Genomic DNA, 27,129 nt, shown 5'->3' on the forward strand with positions numbered 1-27,129 from the left:
TAATTTTCATTGACAACGCAAGCAAGCGGAGGCAGTGGCTGCGGGATGGCCGGGCTGCCCCCGGGCTGTGCAGCACAAATCACCGAGTTCGCCCGGGCAGCGCCCGCAGGGCCGGGGGAAGAGGAGCCGCAGCTCCCAGGGCAGAGGCTCCTGAACCACCGAGGCTCCGGAGGGCCCGGAGTCCTGCTGCGAATTGGGTCTGGGGGTGTCCGGGGGGTCCGGGGGTGGAGAAGAGCTGGGGGAGGGCGCTGCTCTTAGAGGGGAGGGGGAGGAGGAGGGGGACTGAGACCCGCCCCTCCTCCTGCCCCTCCCCCTCCCCCAATTTTGGCAATTTTGGGGTCCCTCCCCTCCCGCTCCTCCCACCATCCCAATTTTGGGGTCCCCCCGCCCCTCCCCTACTCCGATTTCGGGGTCCCACCACCCCTTACCTCCCCCCCGCCACCCCAGTATCTCCATCCCAATTTCGGGGTCCCGTCTCTCCCCCACCCCGATTTCGGGGTCCCCCCGCCCCTCCCCCTCCCCAAATTCGGGGTTCCCCCTTCCTCCCCCCCACCTCCATTCCCAGTCCGCTCCCAGTCCGGCCGCGCTGCTGAACTGGGAGCGGCCCCACCCAGACTGGGCAAACTGGGAGGGGGGAGGGGCAGGGGGAACCCCCCTGGCTGTGACATCATCAGCGCATTCCCCAAAATCTGATAAGGGCCGGGGCCGCCCCTCCCCCGCCCCCGGGAGCGGGGAAATGGGCTGGAACTGGGAGCACTGGGAGGGACTGGGAGTGAACTGGGACCAAACTGGGATCAAACTGGGAGCACTGGGACCAAACTGGGAGCACTGGGAGGGAACTGGGAATGGACTGGGAGGGACTGGAACCAAACTGGGAGGAACTGGGAGGGACTGGGTGTGAACTGGGATGGAACTGGGATCAAACTGGGAGCATTGGGAGGGATTGGGAGCAAACTGGGATTGACTGGGGGGACTGGGAGCCAGGGGTGGCTCTGCCCCATAAGTGCCCCAGGTTGTGCCCCACAAGTGCCAGGCGGGCTGTGACCCCTTTTTGGGCTGATTTTTTTTTTCAATTTTTGGGATCTTTCCCTATTTTTGGGCTGATTTCTCCCATTTTTGCCTCTCCCTCTATTTATTATTTATTATTCATTACTCGTTCTTTTTATTTATTATTTATTAATAATTATTTAATTATTTATTATTATTTATTATTCATTATTCATAATATATTATTAATTCGTAATAAGTAATTATAATATTAATATTAATTATTAATTATTTATCTCCCGAACTTTTTGATTTCTCTTCAATGAACCCTGGAAATTTTGGGGTAAAATCTCCTTTATTGCTGATCCCCGTCCCCTCGAGCAGGGGGCTTTGCCCCGCCCCCTTTGGGTAGGTCCCGCCCCCTTTGTGCCATCCCGTGTAAGCCCCGCCCCTTTAGGCAAGCCCCGCCCCTTTGTGCCCTGTTAAGCCCTGCCCCCCTTTTGGCAGGCCCCGCCCCTTTTGGAAAGGTTCCGCCCCTTTTTGGCAGGCCCCGCCCCTTTTTGAAAGGTTCCGCCCCTTTGGGCAAACCCCGCCCCTTTGGGCAAGCCCCGCCTCTTTGGGGAAGCCCCGCCCCCTTTGAGCCTCTGTTAGGTCCCGCCCCCTTGTTCAGGCCCCGCCCCTTTATGCAAGTCCCGCCCCTTTGTGTCCCGTTGAGCCCCGCCCCCTTTTGGCAGGCCCCGCCCCTTTGTGAAAGGTTCCGCCCCCTTGGGCAGGCCCCGCCCCTTTTTGAAAGGTTCTGCCCCCTTTTGGCAGGCCCCGCCCCTTTGTGAAAGGTTCCGCCCCCTTGGGCAGGCCCCTCCCCTTTATGCAAGCCCCGCCCCTTTGTGCCCCGTTAAGCCCCGCCCCCTTGGGCAGGCCCCGCCCCCTCCCCAGGTGACAATCCCGGCGTGGCCCCGCCCCCACAGCCCCCGGGATTTGGTGTCACCCCCGCGGTGACCCCAGGTGACACCGGGGTGACCCCACGTGACCCCGTGTGACACTGGAATGACCCCCACGGTGTCACCCCCACCGTGTGACGCCGATGTCACCTGGTGTCACCGATGTCAGCACGGTGGTGGCAGGGACACGGGACACAGGGCATGGACCCGATGTCACCGATTGTCCCCAGTGTCACCACGGTGATGACAGGGACACGGCACCCAGGCCATGGCACCGATGTCACCGATTGTCCCCAGTGTCACCACGGTGACGGCAGGGACACAGCACCCGGGCCATGGCACTGTGTCACTCTGTGTCACTGATTGTCCCCGATGTCCCCTTGGTGATGGCAGGGACACAGCACCCGGGCCATGGTGCCAATGTCACCGATTGTCCCCTCGGTGACGGCAGGGACACAGCACCCAGGCCATGGTGCCAGTGTCACCGATTGTCCCCTCGGTGACGGCAGGGACACAGCACCCGGGCCATGGTGCCAGTGTCACCGATTGTCCCCTCGGTGACGGCAGGGACACAGCACCCGGGCCATGGCGCGGGCCAAGCTGGCGCTGAAGGCGGCCGAGATCCAGGGGTTGGTGCAGCTGGTCAGGCTGGCCAGGAGCATCAGGATGGTGAACGCTGGCCCTGGGGACACCAGGGGACAGTTGGGGACAGCTGGGGACAGCCCCAGGGACAGCCCCAGGGACACCCCTGGGCTCTGGTGACAATCGTGCCCAGAGCCTTGGTGGGGTCACCCTCCCCTCTGCTGGTGTCCCCATGGCTCTGTCACCTCCCCATGGCTGTGTCACCCCCCCCATGGCTCTGTCACCTCCACTGTCACCTGCCCCATCGCCCTGTCACCCCCCTGTCCCCCTCATGTCCCCATCGCTGTGTCCCTGTCACCTTCTCCCTGTCCCCACCCCCCACATGTGCCATCCCCATACCCCACACCGTCACATCCCCAATGTCCCCAATGTCCTCAATCCCCCCACTGTCCCAAATGTCCCCAATGTCCCCATGTCCCAAATGACCCCAGTGTCCCAAATCCCCCCAATGTCCCCAATGTTCCCTATATCTCCAGTGTCCCCTGGGTGTCCTCAATGTCCCCAATGTCCCCAATGTCCCCATGTCCCCATGTCCCTATGTCCCCCATGCCCCCAGTGCCCCCAATGTCCCCAATGTCCCCATGTCCCCTATGTCCCCCATGTCCCCATGCCCCCAGTGCCCCCAATGTCCCCAATGTCCCCAGTGTCCCGTGTCCCCAATGCCCCCAATGCCCCCCATGTCCCCATGTCCCCATATCCCCATGTCCCCATGCCCCCTGTCCCCTCTCACCTTCCCGTGGTGCCCGGGGGTCCCACACTGCCCAGAGCTGGGCGCAGAAGAACGGCGTCCAGCAGAGCACGAACACGCCCAGGACCACCACGGCCATGCGGTGGCTCTTGGCCCTGGCCCTCCCCAGCCCCCCGTGGCCACCGGGGAGCCGCGGTGGCCCCCGGAGCGCGCGGGCGACGGCCGCCAGCAGCACCCCCAGCAGCACGGCCGGGGCCACCAGCACGGCCAGCGCCACCCAGGTGACATAGGCCCGGGCTCCCCAGGGCTGTGCGAAGGTGGCCCAGCAGTCGCTCTCGCCCGGGGCCACCTCGCGCTGCCCGAAGATGCCCACCTGGGGCAGCCCGAAGAGCAGAGCCAGGGCCCAGGCCGTGGCCAGCGCGTCCCAGCGCCGCCGAGCCCCGGCCAGCGCCGAGCGGGCCCGGGCCAGTCCCGAGCGAGCCCGGCCCGCGGCCACCCCGCAGCAGCTCCCGCTGGCCCCGCACGGCGCCACGGCCCCGGAGCCGCCGGCCGGGGTGGGTCGGGGCACTCCCGTGGTGGCCCCAGAGTCCGCCGTGGTGGCCCCAGAGCCAGCTGGGCAGGGCTGAGGCACCCCCGTGGTGGCTCCAGTCCTCCTCATGGTGACCCCAGAGTCCCCCGTGGTGGCCCAGGACCCGTCCATGGTGGCCCCAGAGCCGGCTGGGCAGGGCTGAGGCACCCCCGTGGTGGCCCCGGTCCTCCTCATGGTGGCCCCAGAGTCCCCCGTGGTGGCCCCAGAGTCCCCCTTGGTGGCCTGTGACAGGGACCTTGTGGGTGTCTGGGGTGACAAGGGGGGTGATGGGGACACTGGGGTGACATGGAGGGACACTGGGGACACACGGTGGGATGCAGGAGTGACACTGGGGCTTGGGGACATTGGGGTGACATGGAGGGACACTGGGGTGACAGGAGGGGACATTGAGGTGACATTGGGGCTTGGTGGCACTGGGGACACACGGTGGGACACTGGGGTGCCACTGGGGCTTGGGGACGCTGGGGTGACGCAGAGGGTTGGGGACACGGGGGTGGCACAGGGGCCTGGGGGGCACAGAGGGGATGTGGCAGCGCTGCTGTCCCCGCTGTCCCCGTGTCCCCAAGCCCCGGCCGGTTCCCAGGTGCCATCCCAGGTGTCCCTGCGTCCCTGCGCCCTGTCCCTGCCGCTGTCCCTGTGTCCCCACCCCCAGCAGCCCGAGTGTCCCCCTGTGCCACTCCCGGTGTCCCCGGCGTCCCCACACTGCCACCCCCAGCACCCCGTTGGTCTCCGTGTCCCTCCCCGGCTGTCCCCAGTGTCCCCAGCGGTGTCCCAATGTCCCCACGCTCCGGTGTCCCCAGTGGTGTCCCCGTGCCCCCCAGTTCGTCCCAGCGTCCCTCCCTGGATGTCCCCAGTGGTGTCCCAATATCCCTGCACCCCAGTGTCCCCAAGGGTGCCCCCGGTGTCCCCAGCAGCGTCCCCAGTGCCCCCCTGTCCCCTTCCCCACCCCCAGCACCAGCACTTTCCCCTTGTCCTCATGTCCCCAGTGTCCCCAGTCCCCCCAGTCCCCCTAGAGCCCCCAGTGATCCCAGTGTCCCCAGTGTCCTCAGTCCCCCCAGTCCTCCCAGTGTCCCCAGTATCCCCCTGTCCCCTTCTGCATCCGCAGCACCAGCACTGTCCCCTTGTCCTGGTGTCCCCAGTGCCCCCAGTGATCCCAGTGTCCCCAGTGCCCCCCTGTCCCCTTCCCCAGCCCCAGCCCCAGCACTGTCCCCTTGTCCTGGTGTCCCCAGTGCCCCCAGTCCTCCCAGTGTCCCCAGTGCCCCCCTGTCCCCTTCCCCAGCCCCAGCCCCAGCAGTGTCCCCTTGTCCTGGTGTCCCCAGTGTCCCCAGTGTCCCCAGTGATCCCAGTGTCCCCAGTGCCCCCCTGTCCCCTTCCCCACCCCCAGCACCAGCAGTGCCCCCTTGTCCTGGTGTCCCCAGTGCCCCCAGTGATCCCAGTGTCCCCAGTGCCCCCCTGTCCCCTTCCCCAGCCCCAGCCCCAGCAGTGTCCCCTTGTCCTGGTGTCCCCAGTGTCCCCAGTGTCCCCAGTGATCCCAGTGTCCCCAGTGCCCCCCTGTCCCCTTCCCCAGCCCCAGCCCCAGCAGTGTCCCCTGCCCGCTCCCGTCTCTGTCCCCGGGGACCGGCAGGGAGCCCGCTGGCCGCCCCGCCCCGCGGCCGTCCCCAGCGGCCGGCAGATCGCCCGGTGGCGATCCCAAGCCATGGCCACGGCCACGTAGGCCGAGGCGAACATGGCCACGCCCTGCAGGTACTTGGTGAGGCGGCAGAGCGGGTCCGGCCCGCGGAACCGGTCCGTGAGGTCCCAGAGCAGCTGCGGCAGCACCAGCCCCGCCGCCGCCGCCAGGTCCGCCAGGCTCAGGTGCCGCAGGTAGCGGCGCAGCGGCCGCGCCGGGCGGGCCGGGGGCTGCCCGGGCCCGCGGGGGGCCCGCGGGGGGCTCCGCAGCGCCAGCAGCACCAGCAGGTTGCTGCTCAGGGCCAGCAGCAGCAGCAGAGCCAGCACGGCCACCTCGGCCACGGCCAGCGCCGCGTCCCGCGGGGGAGCGGGGCTGGGCGAGGGGGGCGGCTGGGGGGGGAAAGCGGGGTGAGAGGGGGGAAATTGGGGCGGGGGGCGTCCAAGTGGGGAGAAATGGGGAGGAAGTGGGGGGAAATTGGGTCTGGGGACGTCATAATGGGGATGACTGGGGAGGAAGTGGGGAGAAAATGGGGCTGGGGGTGTCAAAATGGGGAGAAATGGGGAGGAAGTGGGGAGAAAATGGGGCTGGGGCGTCATAATGGGGATAAATGGGGAGGAAGTGGGGAGAAAATGGGGCTGGGGGCGTCATAATGGGGATAAATGGGGAGGAAGTGGGGGAAATTGGGGCTGGGGGCGTCAAAATGGGGATGACTGGGGAGGAAGTGGGGAGAAAATGGGGCTGGGGATGTCATACTGGGGAGAAATGGGGAGGAAATTGGGTCTGGGGGTGTCAAAATGGGGAGGAAGTGGGGAGAAATTGGGTCTGGGGGCGTCATAGTGGGGATAAATGGGGAGGAAGTGGGGAGAAATTGGGGCTGGGGGCGTCAAAATGGGGAGAAATGGGGAGGAAGTGGGGAGAAAATGGGGCTGGGGATGTCATACTGGGGAGAAATGGGGAGGAAATTGGGTCTGGGGGTGTCAAAATAGGAATAAATGGGGAGGAAGTGGGGAGAAATTTGGTCTGGGGGCGTCAAAATGGGGAGAAATGGGGAGGAAATTGGGGCTGGGGGTGTCAAAATGGGGGGAAATTGGAAGGAATGAGGGAGAAATTTGGTCTGGGGGTGTGAAAATGGGGGGAAATGGGGAAATTTGGTCTGGGGGTGTCATAACAGGGGAAATGGGGAGAAATTGGGTCTGGGGGTGTGAAAATGGAGGGAAATGGGAATTAAATTGGGTCTGGGGGCGTCATACTGGGGAGAAATGGGGAGGAAATTTCGTCTGGGGGTGTCAAAATGGGGGGAAATGGGGATGAAATTGGGTCTGGGGGTGTCATGGTGGGGCTCCATTGAGTCGGGGGTGTCCGGAGGGTCTGGGGGTGTCCCAGGGGGGTCCCAGGGTGAGAATTGGGTCTGGGGGTGTCCGGAGGGGCCCGGGGGCTTCAGATAAGTGGGGGAGGGGCGCTGCTCTCAGGGGGGGGATTGTGCCGGACCGAGAGCCGCCCCTCCCCCCGCCCCTCCCCCTCCCCAGTTTGGGGTCCCGCCCCTCCCCCTCCCCGATTTGGGGGTCCCGCCCCTCCCCCTCCCCGATTTGGGGTCCCCCTCACCTCCATTCCCAGTCCGCTCCCAGTCCGGCCGCGCTGCTGAACTGGGAGCGGCCCCGCCCGGACTGGGAGAACTGGGAGGGGGGAGGGGCAGGGGGACCCCCCCGGCTGTGACGTCATCAGCGCATTCCCCAAAATCTGATAAGGGCCGGGGCCGCCCCTCCCCCGCCCCCGGGAGCGGGGAAATGGGCTGGAACTGGGAGCACTGGGAGGGACTGGGAGTGAACTGGGACCAAACTGGGATCAAACTGGGAGCACTGGGACCAAACTGGGAGCACTGGGATCAAACTGGGATGGACTGGGAGCAACTGGGAGAGACTGGGACCAAACTGGGACCAAACTGGGAGCACTGGGAGGGACTGGGAGGGACTGGAACCAAACTGGGGGGGACTGGGAGAGACTGGGATGGACTGGGGGAGACTGGGGAGGAACTGGTTTATACTGGGAGAGAACGGGTTTGTACTGGGAGAGAACTGGTTTATACTGGGAGAGAACTGGTTTATACTGAGAGGGAACAGGGAGAGAACTGGTTTATACTGGGAGGGAACTGGTTTATACTGTGAGAGAACTGGTTTATACTGGGAGGGAACTGGTTTATACTGGGATGGAACAGGCTTATACTGGGATGGAACTGGTTTATACTGGGAGGGGATTTGGGGACTCCCCCCACCCCAGCCCCAAATAAAGAGACAGGAACGGCACCAGTGCCAAACTGGTTTTACTGGTTTGTACTGGCAGCGACTGGGAGGGATTGGGACCAAACTGGGAGAGAACTGGTTTGTACTGGGATGGAACTGGGGGGAACTGGTTTGTACTGGGATGGAACTGGTTTGTACTGGGAGGGACTGGGAGTGGCCTGGGAGTTTCGGGTGGTTTTGGGGGCGGTCGCTGCAGTTTTGGGATTTTTTGGGGGGATCGGCTGCGTTTTTGGGGGGTTTGCTGCAATTTCGGGGGCGTTTTTGGGGGGCTCAGTTCCAGTTTGGGGGGTTTTTTGGGGGGGTTCAGTTACAATTTCGGGGATGGTTTTTGGGGGGATTAACTCCAGTTTGGGGCTGTTTTTTGGGGATGGATTGCTGCATTTTGGGGGTGTTTTTGGGGGGGTTAGTTCCAGTTTCGGGGGTTTTTTTGGGGGGGGTCAGTTACAATTTCGGGGTGGTTTTTGGGGTGGTTAGCCGCATTTTCGGGAGGCGCTTTTGGGGATGGGTTGCTGCATTCCAGGGGTGGTTTTGGGTCATTTTTGCTGCATTTCGGGGGTGTTTTTTGGGGGGGATATCAGCGGTCTGGGGGTTGATTTTTGGGGGGCTATCAGCGGTCCGGGGGCTGTTTTGGGGGGGTTAGCCGCATTTTCGGGGGGTGTTTCTGGGGATGGGTGGCTGCATTCCGGGGGTGTTTTGGGGTCGTTTTTGCTGCATTTCGGGGGCGGTTTTCGGGGGGCTCAGGCGGTGGCGGGGACCCCCCCCAGCTGGAAGTGCTGCCGCTCCCAGGCGCTCATCAGCGAGAAGTGCAGCGGCCGCTGGCAGGAGGCGCAGGCGGGGCCCAGCGGCGAGTCCCGGGGCAGCCCCAGCGCCCCCCAACACTCGGACAGCTGGTCTGGGGGGCGCGGGGTCAGGGGGCGCCCGGCAGCGGGACTGCCCCGAGGGACCCCGAGTGACCCCGAGTGACCCCCCGAGTGACCCCGAGTGACCCCCCCGAGTGACCCCCGAGGGATCCCCGAGTGACCCCCGAGTGACCCCCGAGGGATCCCCGAGTGACCCCCTGAGTGACCCCCCGAGTGACCCCCCGAGTGACCCCGAGTGACCCCCGAGTGACCCCCCGAGTGACCTCGAGTGACCCCCTGAGTGACCCCGAGTGACCCCGAGGGACCCCCTGAGTGACCCCCGAGTGACCCCCCCGAGTGACCCCCCGAATGACCCCCTGAGTGACCCCCGAGTGACCCCCCGAATGACCCCCTGAGTGACCCCGAGTGACCCCCGAGTGACCCCCTGAGTGACCCCCCCCGAGTGACCCCCCGAGTGACCCCCCGAGTGACCCCCCCGAGTGACCCCCCGAGTGACCCCCCGAGTGACCCCCTGAGTGACCCTGAGTGACCCCCCGAGTGACCCCCCGAGTGACCCCCTGAGTGACCCCCGAGTGACCCCCCGAATGACCCCCTGAGTGACCCCGAGTGACCCCCGAGTGACCCCCCAGGGCCCCCCCGAGTGACCCCGAGTGACCCCGAGGGATCCCCGAGTGACCCCCTGAGTGACCCCCGAGTGACCCCCCGCGAGTGACCCCGAGTGACCCCGAGTGACCAGTGACACCCCCCGTGCTCCCGGTGCCCCCCCCGGTGCCCCCCCCAATTCCCGGTGCTCCCCAATTTCCAGTGCCCCCTGTGCCCCCAGTGCCCCCCCGGTGCCCCCCAATTCCCATTTTCCCCCCGAGCCCCCCGGTTCCCGGAGCCCCCCGGTGCCCGTTTTCCCCCCGAGCCCCCCGGTGCCCGAGCCCCCCGGTTCCCCGAGCCCCCCGGTTCCCGGTTTCCCCCCGAGCCCCCCGGTTCCCGAGCCCCCCGGTGCCCGAGCCCCCCGGTTCCCGAGCCCCCGGTGCCCGGAGCCCCCCGGTTCCCGGTTCCCGAGCCCCCGGTTCCCGAGCCCCCGGTGCCCGTTTTCCCCCCGAGCCCCCCGGTTCCCGGTTTCCCCCCGAGCCCCCCGGTGCCCGAGCCCCCGGTTCCCGAGCCCCCGGTGCCCGGCGCCCCGGCCCTCACCCGCCAGGTTCTCCATCATCTGGGGGCTGTGCTGGGGGGTGGGGGCGATGCGCAGCAGCTCGCCCCCCCGGGGCACCGTGGGGGGGTTGATGGCCTGGACGAAGAGGCCGCGCTCCAGCAGCGCCCGGCTCAGCCGCGTGGCCGCCCGCGCGTCCCCCACCTGCGGGGAGCCCCCCAAACCCGGCCGAGTCAGATTACATCGGCCGAAATCGGCCGAAATCAGCCAAAATCAGCCAAAATCAGCCAAAATCAGCTAAAATCAGCCAAAATGAGCCTAAATCAGCCAAAATCAGCTAAAATCAGCCCAAATCAGCCAAAATGAGCCTAAATCAGCCAAAATCAGCTAAAATCAGCCCAAATCAGCCAAAATGAGCCTAAATCAGCCAAAATCAGCTCAAATCAGCCAAAATGAGCCTAAATCAGCCAAAATCAGCTAAAATCAGCCGAAATCAGCCGAAATCAGCTCAAATCAGCCAAAATCAGCCGAAATCAGCCAAAATCAGCTCAAATCAGCCAAAATCAGCCTAAATCAGTCAAAATCAGCTAAAATCAGCCCAAATCAGCCAAAATGAGCCTAAATCAGCCAAAATCAGCTCAAATCAGCCCAAAATCAACCCAAATCAGCCGAAATCAGCTCAAAATCAGCTAAAATCAGCCCAAAATCAACCCAAATCAGCTGAAATCGGCCAAAATCAGCCGAAATTGGCCGAAATCAGCTCAAAATCAGCTCAAATCAGCCCAAATAAGCCAAAATTAGCCTAAATCAGCCAAAATCAACCCAAATCAGCCGAAATCAGCTCAAAATCAGCTCAAATCAGCCCAAAATCAACCCAAATCAGCCGAAATCAGCCCAAAATCAACCCAAATCAGCCCAAAATCGGCCAAAAACAGCTCAAAATCAGCCGAAATCAGCCAAAATCAGCCCAAAATCAACCCAAATCAGCCAAAATCAGCCCAAAATCAGCTCAAATCAACCCAAATCAGCCCAAATCAGCTAAAATCAGCCTAAATCTGCCCAAAATCAGCCCAAATCAGCCAAATCACCCCAAAATCAACACCCTAAATCAGCATAAATCACCCCAAAATCAACCCAAACCAGTCCAAATCACCCAAAATCAGCCCAAATCACCCAAAATCAGCCCAAATCAGCCCAAAATCAACACCCAAAAATCAGCCTAAATCACCGTAAAACAACCCCAAAATCACCGTAAAACAACCCCAAAATCAGCCAAAACAACCCCAAAGTCATCCTAAAATAATCAGCCCAAAATCATTCTAAATAACCCCAAAATCAGCCCAAAATCACTCCAAAATACCCCCAAACACCCCCAAACCTCCCGAAACACCCCCAATCCCCCCCAAAACTCCCCCAAACCCCCCGAATGCCACTCACGGGCACGATCTGGCTGGGCGCGGGCAGCGCGGGTGCTCCCAAAACCCCCGTAACCCCCCCAAACACCCCCCAAATCCCAGAAAATGACCCCAAAATCCCAGAAAATTCCCCCCAAAACCCCTCCAAACCCCCCAAAATCCCCCCAAACCCCAGACTATCACCCCCAAAGCGCCGGGCACTCACGGGCACGGGCACGATGTGGCTGGGCGCGGGCAGCGCGGGCACCCCCAAAAACCCCTCCAAATCCCCCCAAACCCCCCCCAAACCCCCCCAAACCCCAGACTATCACCCCCAAACCCTCTGAGTGGCACTCACGGGCACGGGCACGATGTGGCTGGGCTCGGGCAGCGCGGGCACCCCCAAAAACCCCCAAAACCCCCCAAAAACCCCCCCAAACCCAGATTATCACCCCCAAACCCCCCAAACCCCCCGAGGGGCACTCACGGGCACGGGCACGATGTGGCTGGGCGCGGGCAGCGCGGGCAGTCCCCAGACACCCCCAAACCCCCCCAGATCCCCCCAAACCCCAGACTATCACCCCCAAACCCCCCAAACCCCCCGAGGGGCACTCACGGGCACGGGCACGATGTGGCTGGGCGCGGGCAGCGCGGGCACGCCGCGGTCGCGCAGCAGCAGCCGCAGGTGTTTGGCGTTGCGCTGGTGCGAGCGGCGCAGAGCGCCCCCCTCGGGCCCCGCCAGGACGCGCAGCGCCGCCAGCGCGCCGCCCAGCACGGCGGGCGGCAGCGCCGTGGTGAAGATGAAGCCGGGCCCGAAGGAGCGCACGGCGTCCACCAGAGCCTCCCCGCCGGCGATGTAGCCCCCCACGGCGCCCAGCGCCTTCCCTGCGGGCACGGCGGGGCCGGGGGGGCACCCCCAAATCACTCCGGGGGTCCGCCGGGCTCCTGCGGGCACCCCCGGCCCGCGCTGCCGCGCTGCTTCCCCGAACTCAGCGTCCCGAGCTCCGTTTGGGGGGTCCCACCCCCATTTCGGGGTCCCCCACCCCCATACTGAGACTCCCTCCCCCCATTTTGGGGGTCCCACCCCCATTTCGGGGTCCCCCACCCCCATACTGAGACTCCCTCCCCCCATTTTGGGGGTCCCACCCCCATTTTTGGAGTGCCCCCTCCCCTTTTGGGGTTCCCCCCGTCCCGAGGGTCCCGAACACCCCAGGCTCCCTGTCCAACTTATTTTTGGGATCTCCCTTTACCCAGGCTCCCCCCTCCTCCATTTTTGCGGTGTCCCTGCCCCAAATTTCGTGACCTCCCATTTTTGGGGTACCCCTCCCCATTTTTGGGGTCCCCCCCGTCCCGAGGGTCCCGAACACCCCAGGCTCCCCATCCCCAGGCTCCCCATCCCTTCTCCTCCCATTTTCGGGGTGTCCCTGCCCCAAATTTCGGGTTGTCCCCCATTTTTGGGGTCCCCTCTCCCCCATTTCGGGTTGCCTCCCATTTTTGGGGTGTCCCTCCCATTTTTGGGGTGCCCCCTCCCCTTTTGAGGGTCCCCACATACCGAGGGTCCCGTTCACCCCAGGTTCCCCATCCCTTCTTCCCCCCATTTTCGGGTTGCCTCCCATTTTTGAGGTCCCCTCCTCCCATTTCTGGTCCCCCGATTTTCGGGGTGTCCACCCATTTTTGGGGTCCCCCCGTACCGAGGGTCCCGAACACCCCAGGGTTCTCATCTCCAGGTTCCCTGTCCCTCCTGCCCATTTTTGGGGTGCTCCCTCTCCACATTTTGGGGTGTCCCTGCCCCATTTTTGGGGTCCCAAATCCATTTTGGGGTCCCCCCGTCCCAAGGGTCCCAGACACCCCAGGCTCCCCGTCCCTTCTCCTCCCATTTTCGGGGTGTCCCTGCCCCAAATTTCGGGTTGTCCCCCATTTTTGGGGTCCCCTCTCCCCCATTTCGGGTTGCCCCCCATTTTTGGGGTGTCCCCTCCCCATTTTAGGGGTGCCCCCTCCCCTTTTGAGGGTCCCCACATACCGAGGGTCCCGTTCACCCCAGGCTCCCCGTCCCTTCTTCCCCCCATTTCAGGGTGCCCCATTTTGGGGCGCCCCCTGCCCGTTTTTGGGGTGCCCCCTGCCCGTTTCGGGGTCCCCCCGTACCGAGGGTCCCGGACACCACGTCCACCTTGCCGCTGACCCCGTCCCGCTCGGCGATGCCGCCGCCCCGGGGCCCGTAGAGCCCCACGGCGTGAACCTCGTCCACGAAGGTGAGGGCGCCGTGGGCGTGCGCCACGTCACAGAGCTCGGCCAGCGGCGCGATGGAGCCTGCGCGGCGTTGGGGGGGTTGGGGGATTTTGGGGGATTTGGGGGGGATTTTGGGGGGATTTGGGGGGAGTTTGGGGGGATTTGGGGGGGGTTTGGGGGGATTTGGGGGGAGTTTGGGGGGATTTCGGGTGAGTGGGTGCAATGACTCAGGGCACCACCGGGGGGCGCTATAGAGCCTGGTGGAAGATAGGGAACTGTGGGAGGATTTGGGGAATTTTGGGGGGATTTGGGGATTTTGGGGGGAATCATCTGTGAGGATTTTTGGAAATTTTGGGGGTTTTGGGGGGATTTGGGGGGATTTAGAGGATTTTTGGGGGATTTTGGGAGGATTATTGGGGGGATTATTGGGCAGATTTTGGGGGGATTTCTGCTGAGCAGGTGCAATGACTCAGGGCACCACCGGGGGGCGCTCTCGAGGCTGGTGGAAGACAGGGAAATCTGGGAGGATTTTGGGAGAATTTTGGGAATTTTAGGGGGATTTGGGGATTTTGGGGGGATTTTTGGTAGGATTTTGGGGGATTTTTGGGGGGATGTTTGGGGGAATTTTAGGGGGGATTTCGGGGAATTTTGGGAGATTTTGGGGAGAATTTTGCAGGGATTTTGGGTGAGCGGGTGCAATAACTCAGGGCACCACCGGGGGGCGCTCTCGAGCTTGGTGGGAGATTGGGAACTCTGGGAGGATTTTGGGGGATTTGGGGTGGATTTTGTAGGGGGGGTTGGGCCGGTTTTGGGGATTTGGGGCAATTGGAGGGTTTGGGGGGATTTTGGGGGAATTTTGAGGGATTTTAGGGTCTTTTGGTGGGGATTTTGGGGGGATTTAAGGGGATTTTGGTGGGGTTTTGGAAGGGTTTTGGAGGGATTTGGGGCGAGATTGGGGAGATTTGTGAGGATTTTAGGGAAATTTTGGGGGCATTTGGGGCCTCTTGGGGGATTTTTGGGGGGATTTTGGGAGATTTTGGGGGGATTTTGGGGGAATTTTCAGAGATTTTGGGGGGATTTTGGGGTGGTTTGGGAGGCATGGGGGGATTTTTGGGCTGATTTTTAGGGAGTTTTGGAGGGATTTGGGGGGATTTTTCGGGAATTTGGGGTTATTTTAAGGCGATTTTGGGAACTCAGGGATTTGGGGAATTTGGGGGGATTTGGGGGAATTTGGGCGGTTTAGGGGGATTTTGGGGGGGTTTAAAGGGATTTTTGGGGCTTTAAGGGGATTTTTGGGGGATTTAAGGGGATTTTTGGGGAGTTTGGAGGGATTTGGGGGGAATTGGGGGATTTTGGGGGTTTTGTGGGATTTTGGCGGAGTTTGGGATGGATTTGGGGGAGTTTGGGGTTGGTTTTGGGGGCATTTTGGGGCGGATTTGGGGGGGGGTTTTGGCTTGTCCTGGGCGGTTTTGAGGTTCCCGCGGTACTTTGGGATATTTTGGGCTTTTTGGGGTTCCCGGGGGGTTTCGGGGCGCCCCTCGCTCACCGTCCATGGAGTGAACGGACTCGAAGGCGACGATTTTGGGGACCCCGGGGGGGCTGCGCCCCAAAAGCTCGTCCAGGTGCTGGGGGTCGTTGTGGCGGAAGATGTGTTTGGGGGCGCCGCTGCGCAGGATGCCCTGCACCATCGAGGCGTGGTTCCCCGCGTCCGAGAAGAAGTGGCAGCCTGGGGGCACCCCAAAAACCCGTCAGCGCCCCGAGAAACCCCAAAAAACCGTCAGCACCCCGAGAAACCCAAAAAACCCGTCAGCGCCCCGAGAAACCCCAAAAAACCTGTCAGTGCCCAAAAAAACCCGTCAGAACACTAAAAACCAAAAAAAAAAACCGTCAGCGCCCCAAGAAACCCCAAAAAACTGTCAGCGCCCTAAAAACCCCCCAAAACCCCAAAATCCTCCCCAAAAACCCCCAAAACCCTCCAAAATACCCCAAAATCCATCAGCGCCACAGAAAACCGGTCAGAACCCTCCCAAAAAAACCCCAAAAAACCTGTCAGTGCCCTGAAAACTCCCAAAAATCCGTCAGTGCCTCAAAAAACCCCAAAACCCATCAGCGCACCAAAAGAAATCTGAATAAAACAAAAAAAAACCGTCAGCGCCCCAAAAACCCCAAAAATTGTCAGCAGCCAAAAAAAAAAACAAAAAAAAACCCCAAAAACCCAAAAAAACTGATCAGAACCCCCAAAAAAAACCCAAAAACCGTCAGCACCCCGAAAAACCCAAAAATTGGTCAGCGCCCCAAAAAGATGGTCAAAAATCCCAAAAAACCGGTCAAAACCTGTCAGCGCCCCAAAAAACCCCAAAAATCTGTCAGCACCCCAAAAACCCCATCAGAACCCAAAAAAACACCAAAAAACACCCGGTTGTGGGGTGTCCCGCCCGTTTTGGGGTGTCCCGCCTGTTTTCGGGGTGTCCTGCCCATTTCGGGGTGTCCCGCCCGTTTTGGTGCCCCCTGCCCATTTTGGGGGTGTCCCCACCAGTTTCGGGGTGCCCTGCCAGTTTTTTGAATGCTCTGCCCGTTTTTGGGGTTCCCTGCCCGTTTTGGGGTGTCCCGCCCGTTTCTGGGGTGTCCCTGCCCGTTTTTGGGGTTCCCTGCCCATTTCTGGGGTGTCCCTGCCCGTTTTTGGGGTTCCCTGCCCGTTTTTGGGGTTCCCTGCCCATTTCTGGGGTGTCCCTGCCCGTTTTTGGGGTTCCCTGCCCGTTTTTGGAGTGCCCCTGCCCATTTTCGGGGTTCCCTGCCCGTTTTTGGTGTGTCCTGCCCGTTTCGGGGTTCCCTGCCCGTTTTTGGGGTGTCCCTGCCCATTTTTGGGGTGTCCCATTTTCGGGGTGTCCCTGCCCATTTTTGGGGTGTCCCTGCCCATTTTGGGGGTGTCCCATTTTGGGGGTGTCCCCGTTCCGGGGTGTCCCATTTTGGGGGTGTCCCTGCCCATTTTTGGGGTGTCCCTGCCCATTTTCGGGGTGTCCCATTTTCGGGGTGTCCCTGCCCATTTTGGGGGTGTCCCATTTTGGGGGTGTCCCCGTCCCGGGGTGTCCCATTTTCGGGGTGTCCCTGCCCATTTTGGGGGTGTCCCATTCGGGGGTGTCCCGCCTCACCGGGCAGCAGCCGGGCCAGCGTGGCCAGCGCGGTGTCGTTGGCGGCGAAGCAGGAGGAGAAGAGGAGCGCGCGGCGCTGCCGGTGCAGCCGCGCCAGGGCGGCCTCGAGCGCGCCGTGCAGCGGCGCCGAGCCCGCGATGTTCCGGGTGCCGCCCGCGCCCAGCCCGTGAGCATCGAGGGCTGCCCTGGAGGGGAAATTCGGGGGGTTTGGGGGTATTCGGGGGGTTTTCGGGGGTTTTGTGGGGGTTTGGGGGGGATTCGGGGGGTTTTGGGGGGATTTGGGTGCCGAGCCCGCGATGTTCCGGGTGCCGCCCGCGCCCAGCCCGTGCGCGGCCAGGGCGGCCCTGGAGGAGAAATTCGGGGGGTTTGGGGGGATTTGGGGGGATTCGGGGGGGTTTGGGGGGTTTTAGTCGGGGGTTTTGGGGGGATTTGGGTGCCGTGCCCGCGATGTTCCGGGTGCCGCCCGCGCCCAGCCCGTGAGCGGCCAGGGCGGCCCTGGAGAGGGAGATTCGGGGGGTTTTGAGGGGGATTCTGGGGGGTTTTGGGGGGATTCTGGGGAGATTCGGGGGGTTTTGGGGGGATTCGGGGGGTTTTCGGGGGTTTTGTGGGGGTTTTGGGGGGATTTGGGGGGTTTTTCAGGGGGTTTATAGGGGGGATTTGTGTGCCGAGCCCGCGATGTTCCGCGTGCTGCCCGCGCCCAGCCCGTGAGCGGCGAGGACGGCCCTGGAGAGGGAAATTCGGGGGGTTTTGGGGGGATTTGGGGGGATTCTGGGGGTTTTCGGGGGTTTTGTGGGGGTTTTGGGGGAATTTGGGGGGGTTTTGGGGGGATTCTGGGGGTTTTCGGGGGTTTTGTGGGGGTTTTGGGGGGATTTTGGGGGGTTTTTGGGGGGTTTTAGTGGGGGTTTTGGGGGGATTTGGGTGCCGTGCCCGCGATGTTCCGCATGCTGCCCGCGCCCAGCCCGTGAGCGGCGAGGGCGGCCCTGGAGGGGAAATTCGGGGGGTTTTGGGGAATTTTGGGGGGTTTAGGGGGATTTGAGGGCGGTTTTGGTGCAGATTTCGGGGGAGATCGGAGCGGTTTCGGCAGGTTTGGGGTGGATTTGGGCGGGTTTGGGGAGGATCTCAGGGGATTTGGGGGGGATTTTGGGGTGGTTTGGGGGATTTGGGAGGTTTGGAGGGGATTTGGGGGGGTTCAGGGGGTTTTGGGGGTTTTTCAGGGGGTTTTGGGGGGTTTTGGGAGCCGAGCCCGCGCCCAGCCCGTGCGCGGCCAGCGCGGCCCTGGAGGGGAACTCGGAGGGATTTGGGGAGATTTTGGGGGGATTTTGGGGGGAATTCAGGGGTTTTGGGTGGATTCAGCGGGAATTTAGGGGGTTTGGGGGCGGATTTTGGGGCAGATGTGGGGTGGTTTCGGGAGGTTTGGGCTGGATTTGGGGATATTTTGGGGGATATTTCGTGGATATTTCGGGAATTCCGGGGGATATTTCGTGGATATTTCGGGAATTCGGGGGGATATTCTGGGGGATATTTCGGGGATATTCCAGGGGATATTTCGGGGATATTTCGGGAATTCGGGGGGATATTCCGGGGATATTTCGGGGATATTTCGGGAATTCGGGGGGATATTTCAGGGATATTTCGGGAATTTCGGGGATATTTCGGGGATATTTTGGGAATTCCGGGGGATATTTCAGGGATATTTCATGGATATTTCGGGAATTCGGGGGGATATTCTGGGGGATATTTCGGGGATATTCCGGGGATATTTCGGGGATATTTCGGGGATATTCCGGGGATATTTCGGGGATATTCCGGGGGATATTTCGGGGATATTTCGGGGATATTTCGGGAATTCGGGGGGATATTTCGGGGATATTCCGGGGGATATTTCGGGGATATTTCGGGGATATTTCGGGGATATTCCGGGGGATATTTCGGGGGATATTTCGGGGATATTTCGGGAATTCCGGGGGATATTTCGGGGATATTCCGGGGGATATTTCGGGGGATATTTCGGGGATATTTCGGGGATATTCCGGGGGATATTTCGGGAATTCCGGGGTATATGCCGGGGGATATTTCGGGGATATTTTGGGGATATTTTGGGGATATTTTGGGAATTCTGGGGGATATTTCGGGGATATTTCGCGGCTCTCCGGACCGGGGGGTCCCGGCTCTGGTTTCGGGGTGCCCACCTGGCCGCCCGCAGCACCTCGGGGTGCCGGCTCATGCCCAGGTAGTCGTTGGAGCACCAGAGCTGCACCAGGCGCGGGGGGGACCCCAGGAAGGCGCTCGGGGGGTGCCGCGCCCGCCGCGCCAGCGCCGTGAACTCGCGGTACGTGTGCGAGCGGCGCAGCCCCGCCAGGCGCGCCCCCAGCGCCGCCGCGTACGGGAAGGCGTCCTCTGCACCCCAAAAATAACACAAAAATAACACAGGGACCCCAGATCGGGGTGAACCCAGAGACCCCGAAAACGAACACAGGGACCCCAAAAATAAAACACAGGGACCCCAGATCGGGGTGAACCCAGAGACCCCGAAAATAAAACACAGGGACCCCAAAAACAAACCACGGGGACCCCAAAAACAAACCCAGAGACCCCAAAAACAAACCACAGGGACCCCAAAAACGAACCCAGAGACCCCAAAAACAAACCACAGGGACCCCAAAAACGAACCCAGAGACCCCAAAAACAAACCACAGGGACCCCAAAAACGAACCCAGAGACCCCAAAAACGAACCCAGAGACCCCAAAAACAAACCACAGGGACCCCAGATCGGGGGTGAACCCAGAGACCCCAAAAACGAAACCCAGAGACCCCAAAAACAAACCCAGGGACCCCAAAAACAAACCCAGGGACCCCAAAAACGAACCACAGAGACCCCAAATCAGGGATGCCCCCAGCACCGCCCCGTACGGGAAGGCGTCCTCTGGCACCCCAAAAACAAAAACCCCGTGGCTAAAAGTGAACCCCAAAAACCCCGAGCCTAAAACAGCCCCGAGCCCAAAAGTGTACCCCAAAAATCTACAGAGACCCCAAAACTGCTCCCCAAAAACCCCAAAACCACACTCCAAAATCTTACAGAAACCCAAAATCGTACCCCAAAATTCCATCCCAAAATGCTACAGAGACCCCAAAACTGCACCTGAAAACGCTTCCGAGCCCCCCAAAATCCCCCAAATCACCCAAAATCCCAAACATCTCCCCCAAATCCTCCCAAAACATCCCCAAAGTCCCCCCAAATTCCCCCAAATCCTCGAAATCCCCCCAAATTCCCCCCAAATCCCCAAAATGTCCAAATTCCCCCAAATCCCCCCAAATCTGCCTCTAGTCCCCTAAATCCCCCCAATCCCCCCTTAAATCCCCCAAATCCGCCCAAATCTCCCCCCAAAACCCCCAAAATCCCCCCAAAAATCCCCTTGAATCTTCTCAAATCGCCCCCCAAACGCCCCCGGAACCCCAAAAATCCCGCTAAAATCCCCTCAAAATCCCCCCAAACCCCCCCCAGAAATCCCCCCAAATTCCCCTAAAATCCCCCAAATCCCAAAAATCCTCCCAAGATCCCCCCAAATTCCCCTAAAATCCCCTTGAATCTACCAAAGCCCCCCAAAATCTCCCCCAATCCCTGAAATCCCCCAAAAATCTCCCCAAATTCTCCTAAAATCCCCTTGAATCTCCCAAAATCCCCCAAAATCTCCCCAAAATCCCTCCAAATCCCCCCAAAATCCTCCCAAATTCCCCTTGAATCTCCTCAAATTGCCCCCAAAATCCCCTTAAAATCCCCCAAATCCGCCCAAATTCTCTTAAAATCCCTTTGAATCCCCCCAAAATCCCCCAAATCCCCCAAATCCCCACCCCCCCTCACCGGGCAGGTTCTCCTCCAGCCGCCTCTCGGGGGGCTCCTCGGGGGGGTCCCCAAAATCCAGCAGCCAATCCAGGGGCTCTGGGGGGGCACAGCTGGTGGGGGGCCGATATTGGGGGGTCTGGGGGTTTGGGGGGTTGGGGGGATTTGGGGGTTTGGGGTTTGGGGGGTTTGGGGATTTTGGGGGGGTTTGGAGGGGATTTTGGGGGGTTTGGGGGGATTTTGGGGGGTTTGGGGGTTTTGGGGGGTTTGGGGGATTTTGGGGGGTTTTGGAGGGTTTTGGGGGATTTTGGGGGGGTTTTGGGGGAGTTTTGGGGGGGTTTGGGGGGGTTTGGGGGGTTTTGGAGGGTTTTGGGGGATTTTGGGGGGTTTTGGGGGGTTTGGGGGGTTGGGGGATTTTGGGGGGTTTTGGGGAGATTTTGGGGGGTTTGGGGGGGATTTTGGGGGGTTTTGGGGGGGTTTTGGAGGGTTTTGGGGGGGTTTTGGGGGATTTTGGGGGGGTTTTGGGGGGTTTGGGGGTCCCCACAATTCTCACCCTCCTCGGGGGGCGCCAGGTCCTCCTGCAGCTCCGGGGCCGCGCGCAGCACCAGGGGCGGCCCCTCCCCCCCCTGCGCCCCCAAAAAGGGGCACGGGGACCCCCCGGGGGGGTCACCTGAGGGGGGACAGGGGGGTCAGCACCCCAAAACGATCCCCAAAAAATATCCCAAAGAAGCAGCCCAAAAACCCCCAAAATCGGCCCAAAAATCCCCCAAATCTGTCCCATAAAACCCACTAAATCTGTCCCAAAAAATCCCAAAATCAGCCCAAAAATCCCCAAAATCAGCCCCAAAAAAACCCCAAATCTGCCCCAAAAAACCCAAAAATCTGCCCAGAAAAAACCCCAAATCGCCCGAAACTTCTCCACCCCCTCCCAAAACCTCCCAGACACCCCAAAAATCATCAACCCCCCCAAAATCCCCCAAACATTCCCCAAAACCCCCAAAATCCCCCAAACATTCCCCAAAACACCCCCAAATCCCCCAAATCCCGAAAATCCCCCCCGGTACCCCCCAAAATTTGGGGATCAACTGGGGTCTGGGGGGATCCCCAAATTTGGGGCGGGGGTACCGGGGTGGGGTCAGGGGGGTCTCCCCGGTTTCGGGGTGTTTTGGGGTGTTTTTGGGGGTTATTTTCGGGTATTTTGGGGTATTTGGGGGTATTTTGGGGTATTTTGGGGTGGTTTGGGGTGTTTTTGGGGGTTACTTTGGGGTGTTTTTGGGGTATTTTGGGGTATTTTCGGGGTATTTTCGGGGTGTTTTGGGGTGTTTCGGGGTATTTTGGGGTATTTTGGGGTGGTTTCGGGGTATTTTGGGGTGTTTCGGGGTGTTTTCGGGGTATTTTGGGGTGTTTTGGGGTGTTTCGGGGTATTTTGGGGTATTTTCGGGGTATTTTGGGGTGTTTTGGGGTGTTTCGGGGTATTTTGGGGTATTTTCGGGGTATTTTGGGGTGTTTTGGGGTGTTTCGGGGTATTTTGGGGTGTTTTCGGGGTATTTTGGGGTGTTTCGGGGTATTTTGGGGTATTTTGGGGTGTTTTGGGGTGTTTTCGGGGTATTTTGGGGTGCTTTCTGGGTGTTTTGGGGTATTTTCGGGGTATTTTGGGGTGTTTCGGGGATTTTCGGGCTCTCCCCGGGTCGGTACCGCGCTGTGGCCGCGCCGGGGCCGTGCCCATCGCCCGCAGCAGCCGCGGGTGCCGGGCCAGGACGGGGCAGCGCAGCAGAGCGGCCATGGGGGCTGCGGGCGAGAAAGGGGGTTCAGGGGGTCCCGCACCCCAAAACCCGCCCGGGACCCCCCGAAATCCCCCCCAAAAATCCCCGAATCCATCGCGTCCTCCTCACCCCCCGCACGGCCCCAAAATCCTCCCGAAATTCCCCAAAATCCTCCCCCCAGGACCGCCGAGAGGGGAAAAGAAAGGGGGTTCAGGGGGTCCTGCACCCCAAAACCCACCCGGGACCCCCCAAAATCCTCCCGGGACCCCCCAAAATCCTCCCGGGACCCCAAAACCCACCCGGGACCCCAAAACCCACGCGGGACCCCCCAGAATCCCCCCAGGACCCGCCAAAAAAACCCACGGGACCCCAAAACCACCAAAGGATCCCCCCAAAAATCCCCCCGGGACCCCCAAACCCCCCCAGGGCCCCACAAAAATCCCCCCGGACCCCAAAACACCCCCAGGACCCCCCAAAAACACCCCCAGGACCCCAAAAACCACATGGGAACCCCAAAAATCCCCCGGGGACCCCAAAACCTTTTCAGGACCCCCCAAAAATCCCCCGGGACCCCCAAAAACACCCCAGGACCCCCGAAAAAAAAACCCTGAGACCCTAAAACCCCGCAAGGACCCCCCAAAATCCCCCCGAGACCCCCCAAAATCCCTCCAGGAACCCAAAAACCCCCGGGACCCCCCCAAAATCTCCCCGGGACCCCCCAAAAACACCCACGGAACCCCCAGAACGCCCCCAGGACCCCAAAACCTCCCAAGGACCCCCCAAAAAACCCCCGGGAGCCCCCAGGAACCCCCCAAAAATCCCCCCGGGACCCCCAAAAACTTCACTGAGACCCCACAGATCCCTCCAGGAACCCCAAAAATCTCCCCAGGACCCCCCAGATCCGCCCCTCCCCCAGCCCCGCCCAGGAGCCAGCGCCCCATTTTTGGGATTTTTGGGGTTTTGGGGTTTTTGGGGTGGGTGTGGCCCCTCCCCCCCTTATCAGCCCCTCCCCCCCTTATCAGCCCCCGACACCTGGAGCCGGCCGGGTCACGTGACCCCGGGCGGGGAGGGAATTTGGGGTGGCCCAACCCCCACCCCGACCCCCAAAAACCAAAAAAACCCCCAAAAAAACCTCCAAACCCCCCCCAAAAAACCTCCCAAAACTCCAAAAAAATTCCCCCAAAAATTCCCCACAAAAACCCCCCAAAAACCCCAAGAAAACCCAAAGACCCCCACAAAAAAAACCCAAAAAAAACCAAAACCCAAAAAAGCCCAAAGACCCCCCAAAAAACCCCCCAAACCTCCCAAAGCTCCCCAAAAATTCCCCAAAAAACCCCAAAAGTTCCGTAGAAACCACACCAAAACACCCCAAAAAAACCCCAAAAACCCCAAAACGCCGAAAAAAACCAAAAACCCGCCCAAAAATTCCCCATAAAACCCCAACCCACCAAAAACCACCCCAAAACCCCAAAAAAACCCCAAAAAAACCCCAAAAAAACCCCGAAACCCCAAAAAAACCCCAAAACCCGCCCCAGAAACCAAAACACCACAAATCCCCCTTAAAAAAAAAAAAAAAAAAAAAAGGCAAAAGATCCCCAAAAAACCCAAAAGTGCTCCAAAAACCACCCCAAAACCCAAAAAAACCCCCAAAAATCTGCCAAAAAATTCCCCAAAAACCAAAAAACCCCCAAACCCCAAAAAGTCCTAAAAAATCTCACAGAAACCCCCCAAAAACCCCAAATAATCCCAAAAAAACCCAAAGCCCCAAAAAGCTCCAAACCCAGGACAAAACTCCCCAAAAACTCCAAAAATCCCCTAAAAATTTCCCGAAATCCCCCGAAATCCTCCGAATCCCCCAAATCTACACAAAATCCCCCCCAAATCCCCCCAATCCCCAAAAAGTTCCCCAAAAATCCCCCAAAAATCTCCAAAATCCCCAAAGTCCCCCAAAATTGTCCTAAAATCCCCCAAAATCCCCCCAAAATCCCCAAAAATCCTCCCACACCCTCCAAAAATTCACCAAATCCTTCCCAAAATCCCCGAAAATCCCCTAAAAAATCCCCCAAAACCCCTCCAAAATTCCTTAACAATCCCAAAAAATCCCCACAAAATCCCCCGAAATCCCCAACCCCCCCAAAACCCCCAAAATATCTCCCAAAATCCCCCCAAAATCCCCTCAAATTCCCCCAAAAATCCCCAAAATATCTCCCAAAATCCCCCAAATCCCCCCCAAAATCCCCCCTAATTCCCCCAAAAATCCCCAAAATATATCCCAAAATCCCCCCAAAATCCCCAAAACCCCCAAAATCCCCAAAACCCCCAAAATTCCCCCAAAATCCCCAACCCCCGCCCCCCCGCTCCCTCACCGTTGTCCCGCGCTGAGGACGAACTGCCCCCCCACCCGGGGCCCCCCAAACCCCAAACCCGGGGGCGGGGCTTGGGCGGAGGCTCCGCCCACGGCCACGCCCCCGAACCCCCAAAATCCCCCAAAATACCCTGAACCCCCCAAAAATCCTCTGAGCCCCCTAAAAAATCCCCCAAAAATACCCTGAACCCCCCAAAAATCCCCCAAAATACCCTGAACCCCCCAAAAATCACCCAAAATCCTCTGAACACCCCCAAAAATTCACCCAAAATACCCTGAACCCCAAAAATCACCCAAAAATACCCTGAACCCCCCAAAAATCACCCAAAATCCTCTGAACACCCCAAAAATCACCCAAAAATACCCTGAACACCCCAAAAATCCTCTGAGCCCCCTAAAAAATCCCCAAAAAATACCCTGAACCCCCCAAAAAATTACCCAAAAATCCCCTGAACCCCCCAAAAATCACCCAAAGTCCTCTAAACCCCCCCAAAAATCACCCAAAAATACCCTGAACCCCCCAAAATCACCCAAAATCCTCTGAACACCCCCCCAAAATTCCCCCAAAAATCCCCTGATCACCCCCCCAAAAATTCCCCAAAAATCCCCTGAACCCCCCAAAAATCCTCTGAGCCCCCTAAAAAATTCCCCAAAAGTACCCTGAACCCCCCAAAAAATCACCCAAAAATACCCTGAACCCCCCCAAAATTCACCCAAAAATACCCTGAACACCCAAAAATCCTCTGAGCCCCCTAAAAAATCCCCAAAAAATACCCTGAACCCCCCAAAAAATCACCCAAAAATCCCCTGAACCCCCCAAAAAATCACCCAAAATCCTCTAAACCCCCCCAAAAATCACCCAAAATACCCTGAACCCCCCAAAAATCACCCAAAATCCTCTAACCCCACCTGAAAATCACCCAAAATACTCTGAACCCCCAAAAAAATCCCCAAAAAATACCCTGAACCCCCCCAAAAATCACCCAAAATCCCCCGAACCCCCAAAATCCCCCAAAGCCTCGTGATCCCTCTGGGCCCCCCAAAATCCCCCAAAATACCCTGAACCCCCCAAAAAATCACCCAAAATCCTCTAAACCCCCCCAAAAAATCACCCAAAATCCCCCGAACCCCCCAAAAAATCACCCCAAATCCTCTGAGCCCCCCAAAAAATTACCCAAAATCCCCTGAACCCCCAAAATCCTCTGAGCCTTCAAAAATCCCCCAAAATCCTCTGAACCCCCCCAAAATCCTCCAAAATCCCCTGAACCCCCAAAATCCCCCCAAACCCCCAAACGCCCTGAACCCCAAAACCGCAAGAACCCCCCAAAAATTCCTGACCCCCCAAAACCCCTGAGCTCCCCCAAAACCCTGAACCCTCAAACCTCTCCCAAACCCCCAAAACCCCAAAATTCCCCCAAAAATCCCGAAAACCCCAAAAACCCCAAATCGCCCCAAAATCCCCAAAAACCCCCAAATCCCTAAATCCCCCAAAATCTCCCCCAAATCGCCGAGGGGGGCGCAGCACGGGGGGGTCGGGGCGGCGTTTTTGGGGCTCCCTTGGGTGGGAGGGGATTTTGGGGTCCCTTGGGTGGGAGGGGATTTTGGGGCTCCCTTGGGTGGGAGGGGATTTTGGGGGCCCCATTCTGAATTTTGGGGGGCCCCTGCCCAGTTTTGGGGCTCCCCACAAGAGACTTTGGGGTGCCCCGTGACCGATTTTGGGGTGTTTCATGACCGATTTTGGGTGCTCTGGGTGCTGTGGGTGTGTGGGTACTCTGGGTGCTCTGGGTGCTCTGGGTGCTTTGTGTGCTCTGGGTGCAGTGGGTGCTGTGGGTGTGTGGGTGCTCTGGGTGCTCTGGGTGCAGTGGGTGTGTGGGTGCTGTAGGTGTGTGGGTGCTGTAGGTGTGTGGGTGCAGTGGGTGCTGTAGGTGTGTGGGTGCTGTAGGTGTGTGGGTGCTGTGGGTGCTCTCTGGGTGCTCTGGGTGTGTGGGTGCTGTAGGTGTGTGGGTGTGTGGGTGCAGTGGGTGTGTGGGTGCTGTAGGTGTGTGGGTGCTCTGGGTGCTCTGGGTGTGTGGGTGCTCTGGGTGCAGTGGGTGTGTGGGTGCTGTAGGTGTGTGGGTGCTCTGGGTGCTCTGGGTGTGTGGGTGCTCTCTGGGTGCTCTGGGTGCAGTGGGTGCTGTAGGTGTGTGGGTGCTGTAGGTGTGTGGGTGTGTGGGTGCTGTGGGTGCTGTGGGTGCTGTAGGTGTGTGGGTGTGTGGGTGCTGTAGGTGTGTGGGTGCTGTAGGTGTGTGGGTGCTGTGGGTGTGTGGGTGCTGTAGGTGTGTGGGTGCAGTGGGTGCTCTGGGTGCTGTGGGTGCTGTGGTTTATTTGGGTTCTCTGGGTGCTCTTGGTGCCCCCCCCAACATGGCGGCGCCCAGGCCAGCACACAGCCGCGCGCGCGCCGCCTCCCCGCGCTCTGATTGGCCGAGCGCTGCCCCGCGCCGGCCGCCGATTGGTCGGGGCGCGGATCACGTGGTGGGCCGGAAAGACGGCGCGGTTGCCGCGGCAACGGGGGCGGGGCTAAAGGGGCGGGGGGTCACGTGAGCGGC

General features: G+C 60.1%; 2 protein-coding genes across 3 annotated transcripts; both read right to left on the reverse strand.

The window, feature by feature from the left end:
* Nucleotides 1-597: 597 nt before the first annotated feature.
* Nucleotides 598-8,290, reverse strand: LOC146764777 (uncharacterized). Its single transcript, XM_085563633.1, has 3 exons — nucleotides 8,256-8,290; nucleotides 3,298-6,017; nucleotides 598-2,607 (listed from the first exon to the last, which is right to left on the reverse strand). Exons 1-3 carry the CDS (start codon nucleotides 8,288-8,290, stop codon nucleotides 2,465-2,467), a joined length of 2,898 nt encoding a protein of 965 aa, XP_085419759.1. The 3' UTR covers nucleotides 598-2,464.
* Nucleotides 7,818-24,573, reverse strand: LOC110483987 (5-aminolevulinate synthase, erythroid-specific, mitochondrial). 2 transcript variants are annotated; one of them, XM_085563784.1, is made up of 11 exons: nucleotides 24,546-24,571; nucleotides 22,112-22,204; nucleotides 20,970-21,086; nucleotides 20,438-20,515; nucleotides 18,767-18,974; nucleotides 16,578-16,762; nucleotides 14,975-15,154; nucleotides 13,345-13,509; nucleotides 11,819-12,087; nucleotides 9,853-10,012; nucleotides 7,818-8,702 (listed from the first exon to the last, which is right to left on the reverse strand). In XM_085563784.1, exons 2-11 carry the CDS (start codon nucleotides 22,197-22,199, stop codon nucleotides 8,548-8,550), a joined length of 1,605 nt encoding a protein of 534 aa, XP_085419910.1. In that variant the 5' UTR covers nucleotides 22,200-22,204; nucleotides 24,546-24,571; the 3' UTR covers nucleotides 7,818-8,547. The 2 variants fall into 2 exon arrangements, with proteins under 2 accessions (XP_085419910.1, XP_085419911.1); XM_085563785.1 differs by lacking the exon at nucleotides 9,853-10,012 and having other exon boundaries at nucleotides 8,502-8,702; nucleotides 24,546-24,573.
* Between the last annotated feature and the right edge of the window lie 2,556 nt (nucleotides 24,574-27,129).

This window comes from Lonchura striata, chromosome 31 (genome assembly GCF_050655825.1).
Source record: "Lonchura striata isolate lonStrDom1 chromosome 31, ASM5065582v1, whole genome shotgun sequence".
NCBI lineage: Eukaryota > Metazoa > Chordata > Aves > Passeriformes > Estrildidae > Lonchura > Lonchura striata.

Coding starts and splice junctions, on each gene's coding strand:
- LOC146764777 (XM_085563633.1), bottom strand. CDS start 8,290: ATGCGGCTAACCACCCCAAAAACCACCCCGAAATT. Junction 6,018..8,255: donor CCAAAAACCACCCCGAAATT/GTAACTGACCCC, acceptor CTTCCTCCCCAG/TCATCCCCATTATGACGTCC. Junction 2,608..3,297: donor CCCCCGGGCACCACGGGAAG/GTGAGAGGGGAC, acceptor TGGTGTCCCCAG/GGCCAGCGTTCACCATCCTG.
- LOC110483987 (XM_085563784.1), bottom strand. CDS start 22,199: ATGGCCGCTCTGCTGCGCTGCCCCGTCCTGGCCCGGCACCCGCGGCTG. Junction 16,763..18,766: donor GAGGTGCTGCGGGCGGCCAG/GTGGGCACCCCG, acceptor TTTCCCCTCCAG/GGCAGCCCTCGATGCTCACG. Junction 8,703..9,852: donor GATGATGGAGAACCTGGCGG/GTGAGGGCCGGG, acceptor CGCGCCCCCCAG/ACCAGCTGTCCGAGTGTTGG.